We start from the raw sequence: 19015 nt of genomic DNA, 5'->3' as shown, positions 1-19015 counted from the left end.
TTCCTTCTAGGAACTTCATTGTTATCCTTCTCAAGGACTTCCTCATGTGATTGTTCGAAATATTCATCAGTTGTACTAGATTCAGGAATTATCTCAGAAGAAAATCTAGCAATGCTATGCATATCTTTCATAGGAAATATGTTCTCAAAAAATGTTGCATCACGAGATTCCATTATAGTATCAACATGCATATCAGGTACTTCAGATTTTACCACTAAAAACCTATAAGCAATGCTCCGTTGAGCATACCCTAGAAAGACACAATCCACTGTCTTTGGTCCAAGTTTGCGTTTCTTAGGAATAGGAATATTGACCTTTGCCAAACATCCCCAAGTGCGCAAATAAGAAAGTGATGGTTTTCTCCCAACCCACTCCTCATAAGGGGTTTTCTCTTTATTATTGTTGGGAACTCTATTCAGGACATGACATGAAGTCAATAGAGCCTCCCCCCACCATGCCTTAGATAAACCAGCAGTGTCTAACATGGCATTCACCAAGTCAGTCAATGTGCGGTTTTTCCTCTCGGCCACTCCATTTGATTGAGGTGAATAGGGAGGCGTCCTCTCATGAATAATACCATGTTCCTCACAAAATTCATCAAAAACTTTTGGAAAATACTCTCCACCACGATCGGACCTAAGACGCTTGATCTTTCTCTCTAGTTGATTTTCAACTTCAGCTTTATAGATTTTAAAGTAGTCTAATGCTTCATCTTTAGTTTGCAACAAATAAACATAGCAAAATCTAGTCGCATCATCAATCAAAGTCATGAAATATCTCTTTCCACCTTTTGTCAACACACCATTCATCTCACAAAGATCAGAATGTATGAGTTCTAGAGGTGCCAAGTTTCTCTCCTCGGCAGCCTTATGAGGCTTTCGAGGTTGCTTAGATTGCACACAACTATGGCACTTAGAACCTTTGGCAACTGTGAAGTTCGGAATTAAACTCATGCTGGATAGCCGAGACATTAAACCAAAATTAATATGACATAAACGAGAGTGCCAAATACTTGCATCATCATTAACACTAGCACAAATTTGGTTTATTGACTTATTGCAAAAATCTGAAAGAGAAAAGCGGAACAAGCCTCCGCACTCATAGCCTTTTCCTATAAATTGTCCAAATCTTGACACGATTACTTTATTGGACTCTAAAACTACCTTAAATCCATCTCGACATAGAAGGGAGCCGCTAACTAGATTCTTGTTCATAGTAGGGACATGCTGCACGTTCCTTAGTTGCACGATCTTTCCCGAAGTAAACTTCAGATCCACCGTGCCAATGCCACGAACAGAAGCATGTGACCCATTCCCCATTAGGACGGAAGAATCCCTTGCGACCTGATAAGAAGTAAACAGGGAGATGTCAGCACACACATGAACGTTAGCACCCGAATCAATCCACCACGAAGATGATTGAAATACTGAAAGCACAATAGGTAAATTACCATACCCATCAGTATTGCTAGCGGTCACCATGTTGACAGTCTTGGAGCTTGTTTTCCCTCTGCGGTCTGCACGTTCAGGGCATTCCTTGGAAAAGTGTCCAGGCTTCCCACAGGCGTAGCACTCTAGCTCAGCCTTGTTGAACTTCTTCTTCTTGAAGGTAGTAGTCTTGGTAGGCTTGTTGAAAACAGGTTTGTTCTTCCCTTTGTTCTTGTTCTGTGGGTACCTCTGCACCATGTTAGCAGTAGGCTGAACCTCACCTCCTTTTTCAGTGGTATCTTTAGCCCGAGCTTTTTCTTCAACATCAAGAGATGCAATCAGATTTTCAACTGATATCTCCTGTCTCTTATGCTTCAGAGTTGTGGCGAAATTCCTCCATGAAGGAGGCAACTTTGCAATCATGCACCCAGCCACGAATTTGTCGGGTAGAACACATTTAAGGAGTTCAAGTTCCTTCACAATGCACTGTATCTCATGAGCTTGTTCAACCACAGAACGGTTATTCACCATCTTGTAGTCATGAAAACTCTCCATGATGTACAGTTCACTGCCTGCATCTGTTGCACCGAATTTTGCATTCAGTGCATCCCACAGAATTTTTCCGTCGTTTATGTGCATGTACACATCACACAGACGGTCAGCAAGAACACTCAGAATGCATCCCACAAACATAGTATTGGCTTCCTGGAATTTTCTCCGATCTTCGTCGGTCATTCCCTCTGGAGCACCAACACTAGCGTGGAAAACTTTCAGAGCAGTAAGCCAGAGCGTGGTCTTCACCTGCCACCTCTTAAAGTGCACACCGGTAAACTTATCCGGCCTCAGTGCATCAGCGAATCCAGCCATAGTTAACTCAGGAAATTGCCTATAATTAGGTTTTTGGATTGTTGGAATATTAGGCAAGTTCATGATTAATTCCAGTAAATAATTCATGACTAGAAGAGATACTAGCATGCAATAATCTAGCAAACTAGAAGAACAGCAAGACATGCATAACAGCAGCAAACACGTAACAATAGCTGTAGAAACAGACATGAACAGAGGATGTTGGACGTACTGATCGTTAGCTATTATGGGTGCGACAGTGTTGATGACGATGTTGGCGACGATCTGCTGCTGACGGCGATGAATACGACGATGAGTAGCACCGCCCGACTTGGACGGAAGACGACCCGTGATGACGAATTTGAGCAGTCGCGCACAGCGCTTCCCAAAAACCTAATTCGTCCTCTCCCGGTGCAGGATCGCAAAGACGAACGGTTCCGGAGACCTGCTCTCCCACGCGCCGATGCACGCCGGCGTTTGGGATGGAGTAGACTACGATGGCGGCGCAAGTTGTGAGATGAGGCAAAACCCTAGGTGTTTTTCGGTGTGTCTCTGGCCGCAGCCGGTAGCTGTATATATATTAGGACCAGAGGAGGTATTGTGTCGCGACCACAATCCCAAACCGACTCGGTTTCTAATTCGTATACTTACCGGACAAGAAATCAAAAACTTGTCTGCCAAGACATAAAAATAAAACGGCAAAAGGAAGCTGCGCTCCTGCAAGGAGACGGACCAGATTTCGGCGGACCATTCACGCGCATGTCGCATGTACGCCTCGCCTCGCCACGCCACGCCACGCCACGGCCCGGCCCGGCCCGGCCAGGCGAGGCGAGCGAGCGCGCGCGTGTGGTTTTCCCTTTCTCTTCTCACACACCACTTAGAGTGGTGGAGAGAACCCACTATATAAAGAGGTCCAACTCTTCTTCAACTTCTAAGGTGGGACTAAACTTAGCACCACCACTTGCCATTTTACACATGGGCTTTGAGATTTCAGAAATTGCTATGGGCCTAGCCCATTAATTCTAACAGAGGCGGAGCTCCTCGCGGCGGAACACCAAGTCGGGGAGGGGTCCTCCGGCGACGCCGTCGACCTCCAGCCGCAGCACCCTGTCAGAGAAACTCTCTGAATTGAACGCGAACTCGAAGCTGGGCAACCCGCCCCCGCGCGAGATGTCCAGGCCAATCTCCGCCTCCGCCGGCGCCCCCGTGGTGGCGGCCCCTTCGCCGCCAGCCATGCGCCCCGCCGCTGCCAGAAGAGGTTGGAGGCGCGGGAGGGACAGCGTGGCCGTAGCCCTAGCCGGATTGTTCCAGAAGGCGAGGCGAGGTTCAAACTTTTGGGAGAGCCGCCAACCTTTTCAATTTTTCGGGGAGAGGAGGGAGGAGGGAATGGGACTTCAGTCTTTTGTTTTTTGAGACTTCAGTCTTTGTTCAGCCACTGACGTGTGGGCCCGGGGCCATATGTCAGTGGGCGTCACGGCATGTCAGGAGAGCCACGTCCGAAAAACATAGCCAATTGTCTGATTGCGCATTGAATTTAAATTGTTTAGACCAAAATACACACAAAACTTTTAAATGGATTTCTTCTACGCCAGATTGTGGTATTCAATATGCTAATCAAATTTTAAGTTTGATGTAACTCACGTTTCACTTAAATTAATGGGATAATTGATATTGTGCCCTTAGTTCGGTCTCACTAGGCTGGTTTGCCTCTAATTTTTAAAACCCATGATCCTGCCCAAGTGCGTTAGGTCCTCTTATGTTCCGTCCCAATTTCGTCCAAAATGGTCTACAAAATGTCTCCCTAACAGTCAAACGCCTTTGACTGGATGGAATTGGGATAGAAGGGCAAAACCATAAGGGGACCAAATGTACTTGGGCAGGACCACGAGTTTTTCAAAATTAAGGGCAAACCTGCCAAGTGGGACACAACTAAGGGTATAATATCAATTATACCTAAAATAATTATTTTTAGTTAGTTATTACTCAAACTAGGGACTTTTATCAATGGAAGTACTTTGTGATAACTTTTGGATTAGAAAATCTTTATCACATCTCTAAATAGTTTTTGAGGCTAGAGGGGAAAAACCCAAGTGGGTCATTGCCTTCCCGTAAAAAAAAGTCCTTGTCCAAGCCTCCACTTTAGCTAGGCCCTCAAAATTTTCTCAAACCCCCATAGAAGTAGGGACTCTTCCCTCACCCCAAGCCCCTTTCAGAGGTTGTGATGTGGTAGAAGTGTTTGATGCGCGCCAACTTTATGTTCTCGTCACTGACCATCTGGTCCTCTGTTGCCGTCCACCAGCATGCAACCCCACCCACCGGCCTTCCTGCCTTCTTTCTTTTCATGCACACACACCTTGTTGGAAATATGCCCTAGAGGCAATAATAAATTGGTTATTATTATATTTCCTTGTTCATGATAATCGTTTATTATCCATGCTAGAATTGTATTGATAGGAAACTCAGATACATGTGTGGATACATAGACAACACCATGTCCCTAGTAAGCCTCTAGTTGACTAGCTCGTTGATCAATAGATGGTTACGGTTTCCTGACCATGGACATTGGATGTCGTTGATAACGGGATCACATCATTAGGAGAATGATGTGATGGACAAGACCCAATCCTAAGCCTAGCACAAGATTGTGTAGTTCGTTTGCTCAGAGCTTTTCTAATGTCAAGTATCATTTCCTTAGACCATGAGATTGTGCAACTCCCGGATACCGTAGGAATGCTTTGGGTGCACCAAACGTCACAGCGTAACTGGGTGGCTATAAAGGTGCACTACAGGTATCTCCGAAAGTGTCTGTTGGGTTGGCACGAATCGAGACTGGGATTTGTCACTCCGTGTAAACGGAGAGGTATCTCTGGGCCCACTCGGTAGGACATCATCATAATGTGCACAATGTGACCAAGGAGTTGATCACGGGATGATGTGAGTTACGGAACGAGTAAAGAGACTTGCCGGTAACGAGATTGAACAAGGTATAGGGATACCGACCATCGAATCTCGGGCAAGTAACATATTGATAGACAAAGGGAATTGAATACGGGATTGATTGAATCCCCAACATCGTGGTTCATCCGATGAGATCATCGTGGAACATGTGGGAGCCAACATGGGTATCCAGATCCCGCTGTTGGTTATTGACCGGAGAACGTCTCGGTCATGTCTTCATGATTCCCGAACCCGTAGGGTCTACACACTTAAGGTTCGATGACGCTAGGGTTATAGGGAAAGTATGTACGTGGTTACCGAATGTTGTTCGGAGTCCCGGATGAGATCGCGGACGTCACGAGGAGTTCCGGAATGGTCCGGAGGTAAAGATTTATATATGGGAAGTCCTGTTTTGGTCACCGAAAAAGTGGGGCCACCAGCCCCAGAAGGCTGCGTGGGCCAAGTGTGGGAGGGGACCAGCCCCAGGTGGGCTGGTGCGCCCCCCCACCAGGGCCCAAGGCGCATGGGAGAGTGGGAGGGGGCAAACCCTAGGTCCAGATGGGCCTTAAGGCCCACCCTAGTGGCGCCCCCCCTCCTCCCCTTGGCCGCCCCCTAGATGGGATCTAGGGCTGGCCGCCAGCCCTTGGGGGTGGAAACCCTAGAGGGGGCGCAGCCCCTTCCCCCCTATATATAGTTGAGGTTTGGGGCTGCCCAAGACATGAGAACGTCTCTCTTTCGGCGCAGCCCTACCCCTCTCCCTCCTCCTCTTCCGCGGTGCTTGGCGAAGCCCTGCGGGATTGCCACGCTCCTCCATCACCACCACGCCGTCGTGCTGCTGCTGGATGGAGTCTTCCCCAACCTCTCCCTCTCACCTTGCTGGATCAAGGCGTGGGAGACGTCACCGGGCTGCACGTGTGTTGAACACGGAGGCACCGTTCTTCGGTGCTTAGATCGGAATCAACCGCGATCTGAATCGCTACGAGTACGACTCCTTCATCCGCGTTCTTGCAACGCTTCCGCATAGCGATCTACAATGGTATGTAGATGCACTCCCCTTCCCCTCGTTGCTAGATTACTCCATAGATTGATCTTGGTGATGCGTAGAAAATTTTGAATTTCTGCTACGTTCCCCAACAGTGGCATCATGAGCTAGGTCTATGCGTAGTTTCTATGCACGAGTAGAACACAAAGTAGTTGTGGGCGTAGATGTTGCCAATTCTTCTTGCCGCTACTAGTCTTATCTTGTTTCGGCGGCATTGTGGGATGAAGCGGCCCGGACCGACCTTACACGTACGCTTACGTGAGACAGGTTCCACCGACTGACATGCACTAGTTGCATAAGGTGGCTAGCGGGTGTCTGTCTCTCCCACTTTAGTCGGAACGGATTCGATGAAAAGGGTCCTTATGAAGGGTAAATAGAAATTGGCATATCACGTTGTGGTCTTACGTAGGTAAGAAACGTTCTTGCTAGAAACCTATCCAAGCCACGTAAAAACTTGCAACAACAATTAGAGGACGTCTAACTTGTTTTTGCAGCATGTGCTATGTGATGTGATATGGCCAGAAGATGTGATGAATGATATATGTGATGTATGAGATTGATCATATTCTTGTAATAGGAATCACGACTTGCATGTCGATGAGTATGACAACCGGCAGGAGCCATAGGAGTTGTCTTTATTTTTTGTATGACCTGCGTGTCATTGAATAACGCCATGTAAATTACTTTACTTTATTGCTAAGCGCGTTAGCCATAGAAGTAGAAGTAATCGTTGGCGTGACAACTTCATGAAGACACAATGATGGAGATCATGATGATGGAGATCATGGTGTCATGCTGGTGACAAAGATGATCATGGTGCCCCAAAGATGGAGATCAAAGGAGCAAAATGATATTGGCCATATCATGTCACTATTTGATTGCATGTGATGTTTATCATGTTTACATCTTATTTGCTTAGAACGACGGTAGCATAAATAAGATGATCCCTCACTAAAATTTCAAGAGACGTGTTCCCCTAACTGTGCACCGTTGCGAAGGTTCGTTGTTTTGAAGCACCACGCGATGATCGGGTGTGATAGATTCTAACGTTCGAATACAACGGGTGTTGACGAGCCTAGCATGTACAGACATGGCCTCGGAACACATGCGAAACACTTAGGTTGACTTGACGAGCCTAGCATGTACAGACATGGCCTCGGAACACAAGAGACCGAAAGGTCGAACATGAGTCGTATAGCAGATACGATCAACATGGAGATGTTCACCGATAATGACTAGTCCGTCTCACGTGATGATCGGACACGGCCTAGTTTGACTCGGATCATGTATCACTTAGATGACTAGAGGGATGTCTATCTGAGTGGGAGTTCAATAATCAGATGAACTTCATTATCATGAACATAGTCAAAAGGTCTTTGCAAATTATGTCATACGCTTTAGTTCTACTGTTTGAGATATGTTCCTAGAGAAAATTTAGTTGAAAGTTGGTAGTAGCAGTTATGCGGACTGGGTCCGTAAACTGAGGATTGTCCTCATTGCTGCACAGAAGGCTTATGTCCTTAATGCACCGCTCGGTGTGCTGAACCTCAGCGTCGTCTGTAGATGTTACGAAACATCTGACATACACGTTTTGATGACTACGTGATAGTTCAATGCGTAATGCTAACGGTTTAGAATTGTGGCACAAGAGACGTTTTTGAAACGTCGTAGAACATATGAGATGTTCTGAAGACTGAAATTGGGATTTCAGACTAGTGCCCACATCAAGAGGTATGAGACCTCTGACAAGTTTCTTAAGCCTGCAAACTAAGGGAGAAAATCTCAATCGTTGAGCATGTGCTCAGATTGTCTGAGTACTACAATCACTTGAATCGAGTGGGAGTTAATCTTCCAGATGATATAGTGATAGTTCTCCATAATCACTGCCACCAAGCTATTAGAGCTTCGTGATGAACTATAAATATCAAGGAGGAGCATCAATTGTTGATGGTTAGTAAAACCACTAGTTTAAGAAGGGCAAGGGCAAAAGGGATACTTCATGAAACAGCAAAACGCTTGCTGCTCTAGTGAAGAATCCCAAGGTTGAACCCAAACCCGAGACTAAGTGCTTCTGTAATGAGGGGAACGGTCACTGAAGCAGGACTACCCTAGATACTTGGTAGATGAGAAGGCAGGCAAGGTCGACAGAAGTATATTGGATATACATTGTATGAATGTGTACTTTACTAGTACTCCTAGCAGCACCAGGGTATTAGATACCGGTTCGGTTGCTAAGTGTTAGTAACTCGAAATAAAAGCTGCGGAATAAATGGAGACTAGCTAAAGGTGAGATGACGATGTATGTTGGAAGTGTTTCCAAGGTTGATGTGATCAAGCATCGCATGCTCCCTCTACTATCGAGATTTGGTGTTTGCGTTGAGCATGATTGGATTATGTTTATCGCAATACGGTTATTCATTTAAGGAGAATAATGGTTACTCTGTTTATTTGAATAATACCTTCAATGGTCTTGCACCTAAAATGAATCTCGATCGTAGTGATACACATGTTCATGCCAAAAGTAATGATAGTACCACATACTTGTGGCACTGCTATTTGAGTCATATTGGGATAAAACGCATGAAGAAGCTCCATGTAGATGGATCTTTGGACTCACTCGTTTTTGAAAAGATTGAGACATGCGAACCATGTCTATTGGTATATATGCATGAAGAAACTCCATGCAGATGGATCGTTTGGACTCACTTGATTTTGAATCACTCGAGACATGCAAATCATACCACATGGGCAAGATGACTGAAAGGCCTCGTTTTCAGTAAGATGGAACAAGAGAGCAACTTGTTGGAAGTAATACATTTTGATGTATACAGTCCAATGAGTGTTGAGGCATGCAGTGGATATCGTTATGTTCTTACTTCACAGATGATTTGAGTAGATGCTGAGTGTATTTACTTGATGAAACACAAGTCTGAATTATTGAAAGGTTCAAGTAATTTCAGAGTGAAGTTGAAGATCGTCGTGACAAGAGGATAAAATGTCTGTGATATGATCATAGAGATGAGTATCTGAGTTACGAGTTTGGCACACAATTAAGACATTGTGGAAAGTGTTTCACAATTAATACCGCCTGGAACACCATAGTGTGATGGTGTGTCCGAACATCATAACTGCACCCTATTGGATATGGTGCATACCATGATGTCTCTTATCGAATTACTACTATCGTTTATGGGTTAGGCATTAGAGACAACCGCATTCACTTTAAAGGGGCACCACGCAACTCCGTTGAGACGACACCGTTTAGAGAAACCTGAGTTGTCGTTTCTTAAAAGCTTGGGGCTGCGATGCTTATGTGAAAAAGCTTCAGGCTAATAAGCTCGAACCCAAAGCGGATAAATGCATCTTCATAGAAAACCCAAAACAGTTGGGTATACCTCCTATTTCAGATCTGGAAGCAAAAGTAATTGCTTCTAGAGACAGGTCCTTTCTCGAGGAAAAGTTTCTCTCGAAAGAATTGAGTGGGAGGATGGTGGAGACTTGATAAGGTTATTGAACCGTCACTTCAACTAGTGTGTAGCAGGGCACAGGAAGTTGTTCCTGTGGCACCTACACCAATTGAAGTGGAAGCTTATGATAGTGATCATGAAACTTCGGATCAAGTCACCACCAAACCTCGTAGGACGACGAGGATGCGTGCTACTTCAGAGTGGTACGTGATCCTGTCTGAGATATCATGTTGTTGGACAATACTGAACCTACGAGCTATGGAGAAGCGATGGTGGGCCCATATTCCGACAAATGGTTAGAAGCCATGAAATCCGTGATAAATGGATCTTTGAGAAGAAGACGGACGTGGACGGTAATGTTACCGTCTATGAAGCTCGACTTGTGGCAAAGAGTATTTCCACAAGTTCAAGGAGTTGACTACGATGAGATTTTCTCATCCGTAGCGATGCTTAAGTCCGTCGGAATCATGTTAGCATTAGCTGCATTTGTGAAATCTGGCAGATGGATGTCAAAACAAGTTTCCTTACCAGTTTTCGTAAGGAAAGGTTGTATGTGATACAATCAGAAAGGTTTTGTCGATCCTAAGGATGCTAAAAGGTATGCTAGCTCCAGCGATCCTTCCATGGACTAGAGCAAGCATCTCGGAGTCAGAATATACGCTTTGATGGAGTGATCAAAGTTTTTGGGTTTATACAAAGTTTGTTAGAAACTTGTATTTACAATAAAGTGAGTGGGAGCGCTGCAACATTTCTGATAAGTATATGTGAATGACATATTGTTGATCCGAAATGATGTAAAATTTATGGAAAGCATAAAGGGTTGTTTGAAAGGAGTTTTTCAAAGGAAGACCTGGATAAAAGCTGCTTACATATTGGGCATCAAGATCTATAGAGATAGATCAAGACGCCCGATGATACTTTCAAAGAACGCACACCTTGACATGATTTTGAAAGAGTTCAAAAATAGATCAGCAAAGAAGGAGTTCTTGGCTGTGTTACAAGGTGTGAGTATTGAGTAAGACTCAAGACCTGACCACAGCAGAAGAGAGAGAAAGGACGAAGGTCGTCCCCTATGCTTTAGACGTAGGCTCTACAGTATGCTATGCTGTGTACCGCACATGTAGTGTGCCTTGCCATGAGTTGGTCAAGGGGTACAATAGTGATCCGGGAATGGATCACATGACAGCGGTCGAACTTATCCTTAGTATCTAGTGGACTAAGGAATTTTTCTCGATTATGGAGGTGAAAAGGAGTTCGTCGTAAAGGGTTACGTCGATGCGAACTTTGACACTAATCCGGATGACTCTGAGTAGTAGACCGGATTCGTATAGTAGAGCAATTATTTGAAATGGCTCCAAATAGCGCGTGATAGCATCCACAAGATGACATAGATATTCGTAAAGCACACACGGATCTGAAAGGTTCAGACCTGTTGACTAATAACCTCTCTCACTAGCATAACATGATCAAACCAGAACTCATTGAGTGTTAATCACATAGAGATGTGAACTAGATTGTTGACTCTAGTAAACTCTTGGGTGTTGGTCGCATGGTGATGTGACCTGTGAGTGTTAATCACATGGTGATGTGAACTAGATTATTGACTCTAGTGCAAGTGGGAGACTGTTGGAAATATGCCCTAGAGGCAATAATAAATTGGTTATTATTATATTTCCTTGTTCATGATAATCGTTTATTATCCATGCTAGAATTGTATTGATAGGAAACTCAGATACATGTGTGGATACATAGACAACACCATGTCCCTAGTAAGCCTCTAGTTGACTAGCTCGTTGATCAATAGATGGTTACGGTTTCCTGACCATGGACATTGGATGTCGTTGATAACAGGATCACATCATTAGGAGAATGATGTGATGGACAAGACCCAATCCTAAGCCTAGCACAAGATTGTGTAGTTCGTTTGCTAAGAGCTTTTCTAATGTCAAGTATCATTTCCTTAGACCATGAGATTGTGCAACTCCCGGATACCGTAGGAATGCTTTGGGTGTACCAAACGTCACAACATAACTGGGTGGCTATAAAGGTGCACTACAGGTATCTCCGAAAGTGTCTGTTGGGTTGGCACGAATCGAGACTGGGATTTGTCACTCCGTGTAAACGGAGAGGTATCTCTGGGCCCACTCGGTAGGACATCATCATAATGTGCACAATGTGACCAAGGAGTTGATCACGGGATGATGTGAGTTACGGAACGACTAAAGAGACTTGCCGGTAACAAGATTGAACAAGGTATAGGGATACCGACGATCGAATCTCGGGCAAGTAACATATCAATAGACAAAGGGAATTGAATACGGGATTGATTGAATCCCCGACATCGTGGTTCATCCGATGAGATCATCGTGGAACATGTGGGAGCCAACATGGGTATCCAGATCCCGCTGTTGGTTATTGACCGGAGAACGTCTCGGTCATGTCTGCATGATTCCCGAACCCGTAGGGTCTACACACTTAAGGTTCGATGACGCTAGGGTTATAGGGAAAGTATGTACGTGGTTACCGAATGTTGTTCGGAGTCCCGGATGAGATCCCGGACTTCACGAGGAGTTCCAGAATGGTCCGGAGGTAAAGATTTATATATGGGAAGTCCTGTTTTGGTCACCGAAAAAGTTTCGGGTGTTATCGGTAATGTACCGGGACCACCGGGAGGGTCCCGGGGGTCCACCAAGTGGGGCCACCAGCCCCAGAAGGCTGCGTGGGCCAAGTGTGGGAGGGGACCAGCCCCAGGTGGGCTGGTGCGCCCCCCCCCCCCACCAGGGCCCAAGGCGCATGGGAGAGTGGGAGGGGGCAAACCCTAGGTCCAGATGGGCCTTAAGGCCCACCCTAGTGGCGCCCCCCCTCTCCTCCCCTTGGCCGCCCCCCTAGATGGGATCTAGGGCTGGCCGCCAGCCCTTGGGGTGGAAACCCTAGAGGGGGCGCAGCCCCTTCCCCCCTATATATAGTTGAGGTTTGGGGCTGCCCAAGACATGAGAACGTCTCTCTTTCGGCGCAGCCCTACCCCTCTCCCTCCTCCTCCTCTTCCGCGGTGCTTGGCGAAGCCCTGCGGGATTGCCACGCTCCTCCATCACCACCACGCCGTCGTGCTGCTGCTGGATGGAGTCTTCCCCAACCTCTCCCTCTCACCTTGCTGGATCAAGGCGTGGGAGACGTCACCGGGCTGCACGTGTGTTGAACGCGGAGGCACCGTTCTTCGGTGCTTAGATCGGAATCAACCGCGATCTGAATCGCTACGAGTACGACTCCTTCATCCGCGTTCTTGCAACGCTTCTGCATCGCGATCTACAATGGTATGTAGATGCACTCCCCTTCCCCTCGTTACTAGATTACTCCATAGATTGATCTTGGTGATGCGTAGAAAATTTTGAATTTCTGCTACGTTCCCCAACACACCTCACTTGGCCACCTCCACATAGCGCCTCTGCGGTCCCCTCTAACGTCGTCAGCCGCCTTCACCGCCTTCCTTCCATCTTCTCGAGCCTCCACCTGAGCAGCCAATCACAGTGTGTGGCAAGAGCTCAATGGGCAGGGTAGAGAAAGGAAAAGAGAGAATAAGAAAGAGAAAAGGATAAACCATCGACTGGCAGATCAAAGATCCCGTAAGGCATAAAAAATCAGGGTGAGACCCGGGGGCTAGTGTTGGAGATGGGGACATTTTTTTTGGCTGAGAAAATGGAGACTAACCCATGTTGGCCTTTATGGGTAATTATTGGAGATACTCTAACATGGCACCACATATGAGACCTTCTATTCCCCATAGTGGCGCGCAATGAGCAAATGCACCCTCCTCCTCCCCCCGCATGTGCTTTGGGCACACCCATGTGTGTTTTCCACCCTTTTTTTGCTTTTTAAACTTTGATAAAATATACAAAATCCCAAGTTCAAAAAATGTTTGGGATTTGAAAAAAGATTCAAAATTTCAGAAAAAGATATCGAATTTGGAAATGTTCATGGAATTTGAAAAAATGTTCTCGGACTTTAAAATGTTCATGAAATTGAAAAAAAATCTAAATTTCAAAAGATGTTCATGAATTTGTTTCCAGATTAAAAATGTTCCCGGATTTTTAAAAGTTCATGAAACTGAAAAAATATTCTAAATTAAAAAAATGAATTTGTTTCCAGATTTAATTTTTTCATGAATACCAAAAATGTTTCGGATTTTGAAAAAGTTCATGAAATTGAAAAAATATTCTAAATTTCAGAAAATGTTCATGAATTTGTTCTCCACTTGAAGCAGCACGCTCGTGTCGGGGGTACCGATACGTGTTACGTCGCTATTACCCGACCTAGGCGCTAAATAGGATCTGCCCCACCATACATGGATGGAGGCAAGGGATGGCCAGCCAGCCAGGGCCAAGGCCCACCAAAGAATCTGATTTACTTGTTGAAAGCAGGTGAACAGTTTTACTTTTTTTTTTTGAATTTCCTCTATAGCCATAGCCAACCCCTCAACATTTGATTTCATTGTGTTACGTGATATGATACCACCATGCTTCATACTGTACAATTGCAATCAGTCAAGAATATAAAACACGAATCTCTTACTTTCCTCGTTTGACACAAAACCCGACATTTTAAGCACATATGTCAGGGCTTACGTGGATGCCACGTGGACGAAATACTGACATGGGGTGGGCACCACAAGTCAGTCTGCTCCCCTCTACTACGGATCCGCTATACAGCGCGCTGCCACGTAGAGTTGCGCGTAACAAACTAGGTGCCCTGCATCTCAAAAAAAAAAAAACTGTGGAAAATCTAAAGTATAGCATGCTATCTCACTCGCCAAAGTCGCTTCCGACTTGAGTTGCACTTCCCAAACCTGGAGTACGATGATAAGTTGCAGAATGCAATCCTGATACGACGACACTCGGCAAAGTTGCTTCAGAGGGTCGTAGTTGCACATTCTGGATGCAGAAACCCAATCTTCAGACCATCTGCCGAGTGAACGATCATTATCACGACCACTTCCAAACAATTGCTTGTGAGTTTGAATCAGGCAAAACTTCTTTCATAACACTGAAACATCAGTGCACAATCTCACATTGGCAGCTTCGCTGTCGAAACTGAGCTGATGATGACGAATCTAGTCCAGAACAGAAAAAGGGGTGAACACCCACGCATGTGGAGCAAAAGACTACGGTGAATCCAGAACGATGATGAACACACACGTTTTACAAAGAAAAAAAGCTAGATATCGCCACAGTTTTCAAGTCTCTCATTGCAGGTAAGAGCTAGCCTCCTTACATCATTCAGGCAAGCCAAGTTTTCCAGCACAGACACCAAAATAATGAAATGAGACCACATAAGGATGAGCGACTAAAAAGAACTCCACGCTGCCAACATTCCAAGCCAACAACTGAAATCCCATTGGACCGATGGACCTGACTTTGCTGCTGAGTGAGATATCATCAAGCTTGTAGTTTTGGCTGCCCCAGCAACACCCTCAAATCAGCTCTCAGATGCAGCACGCCGTTGATGAAGAGGTTGTCGTTGGCAATGAACGTCGACCATGGAATGCCAAATAGATCACTGCATCCATGTGTCTCGTCAGTGGTGGAGATCTTACCCTCCAATTTGCGCACAAACTTTCCTGACGATCTTTTCCTTGCGGCAAACTCGTAATCTACCATGAAACATGATGATCCCTTCATATTTTTGGCGACTCCTAACCAGAGGCCAAAGCTGCACAACTTACTCTGCTCATCCATTTCACAGGTTGCCATCAGATAAAAGCCCCATCCTAGAAGCCGGAATGGGTGCGGGCATATACGCCCAGACGGGAAGAGTTGGGAGCACTCATCGCGTGTTAGATCCAAGTAAACTATAATCTGTGGGCAGGGTTGATCAAAGGCAACCAATTTCACAGGTTTGTACTCGTATGCTCGCTCAGCAAATCGCGAACAAGTTGTTACCTCTGCTGCAAGAGCACCTTCCAACTGCTTCGGGTAAGCCTTGGGTAGAAGTGCCTCAGCAATACGATGAGTTACTTGCTCGCGATCTATATCATTATCAGTGCTTGCTAATATCTCCTGAAGTGTCATACACGTCATATGACTGAAGCGTACCAGAGGAAGTAAACGAGAACTCAAGATCTTACGTCTTTCCTCCAATTCTACGTATCGTGCACGGGCCCAGTCAAGCATGAAGTAATATACGTCATCTTCAGTTTCCACTTGTATGTCAGTACTTGAAAATATGGCTTCTATCCCAGCAAGAGAAATGTTCATCAGCTCACTTTTAAACCTGAAATGAGACCAACAATATCATGAGTACACTGAATACATGATTTTGTGACATCAATATCTGTAGTTTTCTCAGAAAAGAAAATAAAACATGGCTTCATCAAATGGGGATCACTAACTCATAAAAATCCTTGTACTTGTTGGCAAGGAATTCCTTGGATGCATCTATCAAAGGCCGAACTTCATTGACCATTGAAACAGAACAAGGATGGTCTATGTAGAGCAGTGCAGATTCTGTGGTCATAGGCAAGCTTATGAGCAGCTGACTGCAATGCCTCATGCAAGAAAGAACCTCGAACTTGTCTGCAGCCATCAAGATGTCGAGCAGACGAGTGGGCTCAGCTGTAGTCAACTTTCCACTGTACATATAGCTTAAGAGCTCCATAAAAGCATTTTCCTCTGTTTCAAGTAGAATGAAAACATAATGCATAAGGATTACAGAAACAGTTAACCGAAGTAAACAGAAAAAAGGACACACTTATGTATCTTAAATGATTATGTAGGTTGATAGTTGACTTTCAATATCGAGAAAAGCTCCATGGGAGACTGACTTTTTCTTCATCACAGAAGAGACAAAGAAATGGCAAAAACTATCTATGAAGCATAATCCTTCGGTTACCATAAATATTCATGTTTTTCTTTCAAAATTATAGAAAACAGTAACACAGTCACGACAGCAAACTAGAATAAATTATAAGAGGAAGAATGTTACACTTTAGCTATCACCTTACCTGAATCAGTAATCCTAATTGTTGGATTCGTCTGATCAGATTCTTTCATGCCATTTGAGAAAAACTAAGAAGGATGAAGCTTATTAGAAACTTCCACTGACTAGAACAAATGCAGTTCACAACCAGGTTCTCGAAATTACCTTTAGAAAGAAAGGACTTCTTGAAGCAAGAATCGCTGAATTGATATGAATGTTTTTTTCTCGTAAAACTGGTGTACCCACCATCATCGATGAAGAGTCAACACTCTGTTCTTTCTCACCTGCAAAGTATTAGATAAAAGAAATAAAGAACAAATCGGGTAATATATTATTCTGTTAAAAAACACGGAACACTGTATTTTTCTACAGGTGTAGATTCATGTAATCAATATTCAGAAATAGGATAAAATGGTCATCCAACAACCTGACCATGCTTGTAGCTCTCATAGATGTAACTGACTAACTGCTATCTAATGAGCAGTTCATACTGCACATGCATCTAGTAGCACAAGCAAGTTCAAGTAGCTAAAATAGAAACAAGGTGTTAAGTAAGAACTTGTGGTTATCTCTGTATTTTCTGCAAGCACCAGCCTGTAACCAATATATAGCGTGTATTGAGACAACAGGCAACCAAAGGCTACCTTTGATTAGCAGATTGTGCAAAAACTATACCTGCATCCGTATGAAGTTTTTTGTTTTTACCACGCAAGCTAATGATAACCAATGTTTCAACACTACGAAAAGCGGAGATGGACAGAAAATGCAGACTAATGTTGACTTAGAATTGAAGGATTGAAGGTTATGAAGCAGTTTCTTCTTCACTTCAGATACAGCTAGCTGTTACATCAAGAGCCGACTTGATAACAATATGGTATTCCATACCTATTTGTTCTGTTGCTGCATTAAGAATAAAAATTGGCAGATCTATTGTCGTAAGTACTGACTAGTGAACACACAATAATTTCCCTTTTGAATTATTTGACATGTCCATGCCCCATGGTAACTCACTCAAAACAAGTTCAATTCGAGATCTCTAAATTTTCCCACAGACAAATAATTTTGAAAAAACTAACTACAGGAAATTAATGCCTTCTCCAGATGCTTTGTGACAAACTGTATCGAGAACTGTAATGTGAAGACTGAAGGTTTAAAATCGACAAAGAACAAACATGTTAGCAGAATTCTCAGGTTCAGCTGGCAAGCACCTCTCCAAGTTTTCCCAGCTGAATAGTGGTCAATGTCAATCACAATTGGGTTTATTTTCATCCAATTTTGGGGGTAATCCAACCATGGACTTACATTATTTCAACAGAAAAAAATGTTGACATCAGCTACATCCAATAGTTACAGCATTTTAATAATCTGTTAATAGCAGCTACATACGCACCTTGCTCCTCGCGGCGGCGCTCCTGGTTGGCAGAAGATCCTCCGCAAGATCCCGGCGCGGGGCCGCCGCCGACGATCTCTATCCGCAGCACCCTGTCGGAGAAGGTGGCCGAATCGAACGCGAAGTCGAAGCTGGGCACCACGCCGCCGCGCGAGAAGTCCAGCTCCATCGCCACTGCCGCCCCCGCCCCCGCCGCCGTCGCTGATTCTTCGCCGGTGTCCATGCCCTCCGCCGCGTGCGGGAGAGAGAGAGAGGGACGAAACGCCGGGCGGCGGCCGGCCGTAACCTAGCCGCCGAAGCTTCTCCGAGAAGACGAGAAAGTGAGGCCAGCGGTAGGTATCAGACTTTGCAAACAGGACCCTCGGAAGTCGGAAATGTTAAATTACGGGCACGCTCTCAGGTTTAAAATGCAAAAAGACCATGTCTACTTACAACTTACCATAAAATCACATTCGGCTCCCTGTGGGATGATGCAAAGCCTGATCGTGAGGATGCTGCTATATTTGTTACTCGCTCCGATCAAAAAAAAGAAGTGTCGCATTTTTGAACTAGTTTTGAATAAAGATTAGTTGAAAACTACGACACTTATTATAAATCAAAGGGTGTATAACAAATAAATAGAGCTGTTTTCCTCTTAAAGATATAACTCGCTTAATTTTCATTTTTTAAGGAATTATTCTGTTTTATATTCTACTTCTACAAAAGGAACATAGATTTCACCCGCAAAAAATAAGGAACATAGACAAATACACGCTGAAAACATATTGTTTTTATGGCTTTTGGAGAAGATCTAGTGCTACGTGTACCACACATGGCCCAACTAACAACACTTCTTTCTCTTGAAGATGGAGGTGATAGCCCTTGAACCTTCAAAGGTCCACGAGCTTGTGGGTTCCCCTCCCATTTGTCTGGCTCCAACGATGGGAGGGGAACCTTT

The 19015-nt window shown here is 44.7% G+C and overlaps 1 protein-coding gene across 1 annotated transcript; it reads right to left on the bottom strand.

Moving 5' to 3' along the window:
* Positions 1-14726: 14726 nt before the first annotated feature.
* On the bottom strand, positions 14727-18437 carry LOC123123616 (BTB/POZ domain-containing protein At2g46260). The gene is made up of 5 exons (XM_044544154.1): positions 18079-18437; positions 16854-16972; positions 16714-16777; positions 16102-16381; positions 14727-15983 (listed from the first exon to the last, which is right to left on the bottom strand). The coding sequence occupies exons 1-5, from the start codon at positions 18299-18301 to the stop codon at positions 15149-15151; spliced, it is 1521 nt and encodes a 506-aa protein (XP_044400089.1). The 5' UTR covers positions 18302-18437; the 3' UTR covers positions 14727-15148.
* Positions 18438-19015: the final 578 nt, after the last annotated feature.

Source organism: Triticum aestivum, chromosome 5D (genome assembly GCF_018294505.1).
Source record: "Triticum aestivum cultivar Chinese Spring chromosome 5D, IWGSC CS RefSeq v2.1, whole genome shotgun sequence".
Taxonomy (NCBI): domain Eukaryota; kingdom Viridiplantae; phylum Streptophyta; class Magnoliopsida; order Poales; family Poaceae; genus Triticum; species Triticum aestivum.
The sequence above is the reverse complement of the archived record's forward strand: the minus strand, read 5'-3'. Positions and strand labels throughout refer to the sequence as shown.

Excerpts from the sequence above, each read along its gene's own strand:
- LOC123123616 (XM_044544154.1), bottom strand. The coding sequence starts at position 18,301 with ATGGACACCGGCGAAGAATCAGCGACGGCGGCGGGGGCGGGGGCGGCA. Across the intron at positions 16,778-16,853 it reads GAAGTCCTTTCTTTCTAAAG|TTTTTCTCAAATGGCATGAA; the intron begins GTAATTTCGAGA and ends CATCCTTCTTAG. Across the intron at positions 15,984-16,101 it reads AAGTACAAGGATTTTTATGA|GTTTAAAAGTGAGCTGATGA; the intron begins GTTAGTGATCCC and ends GTCTCATTTCAG.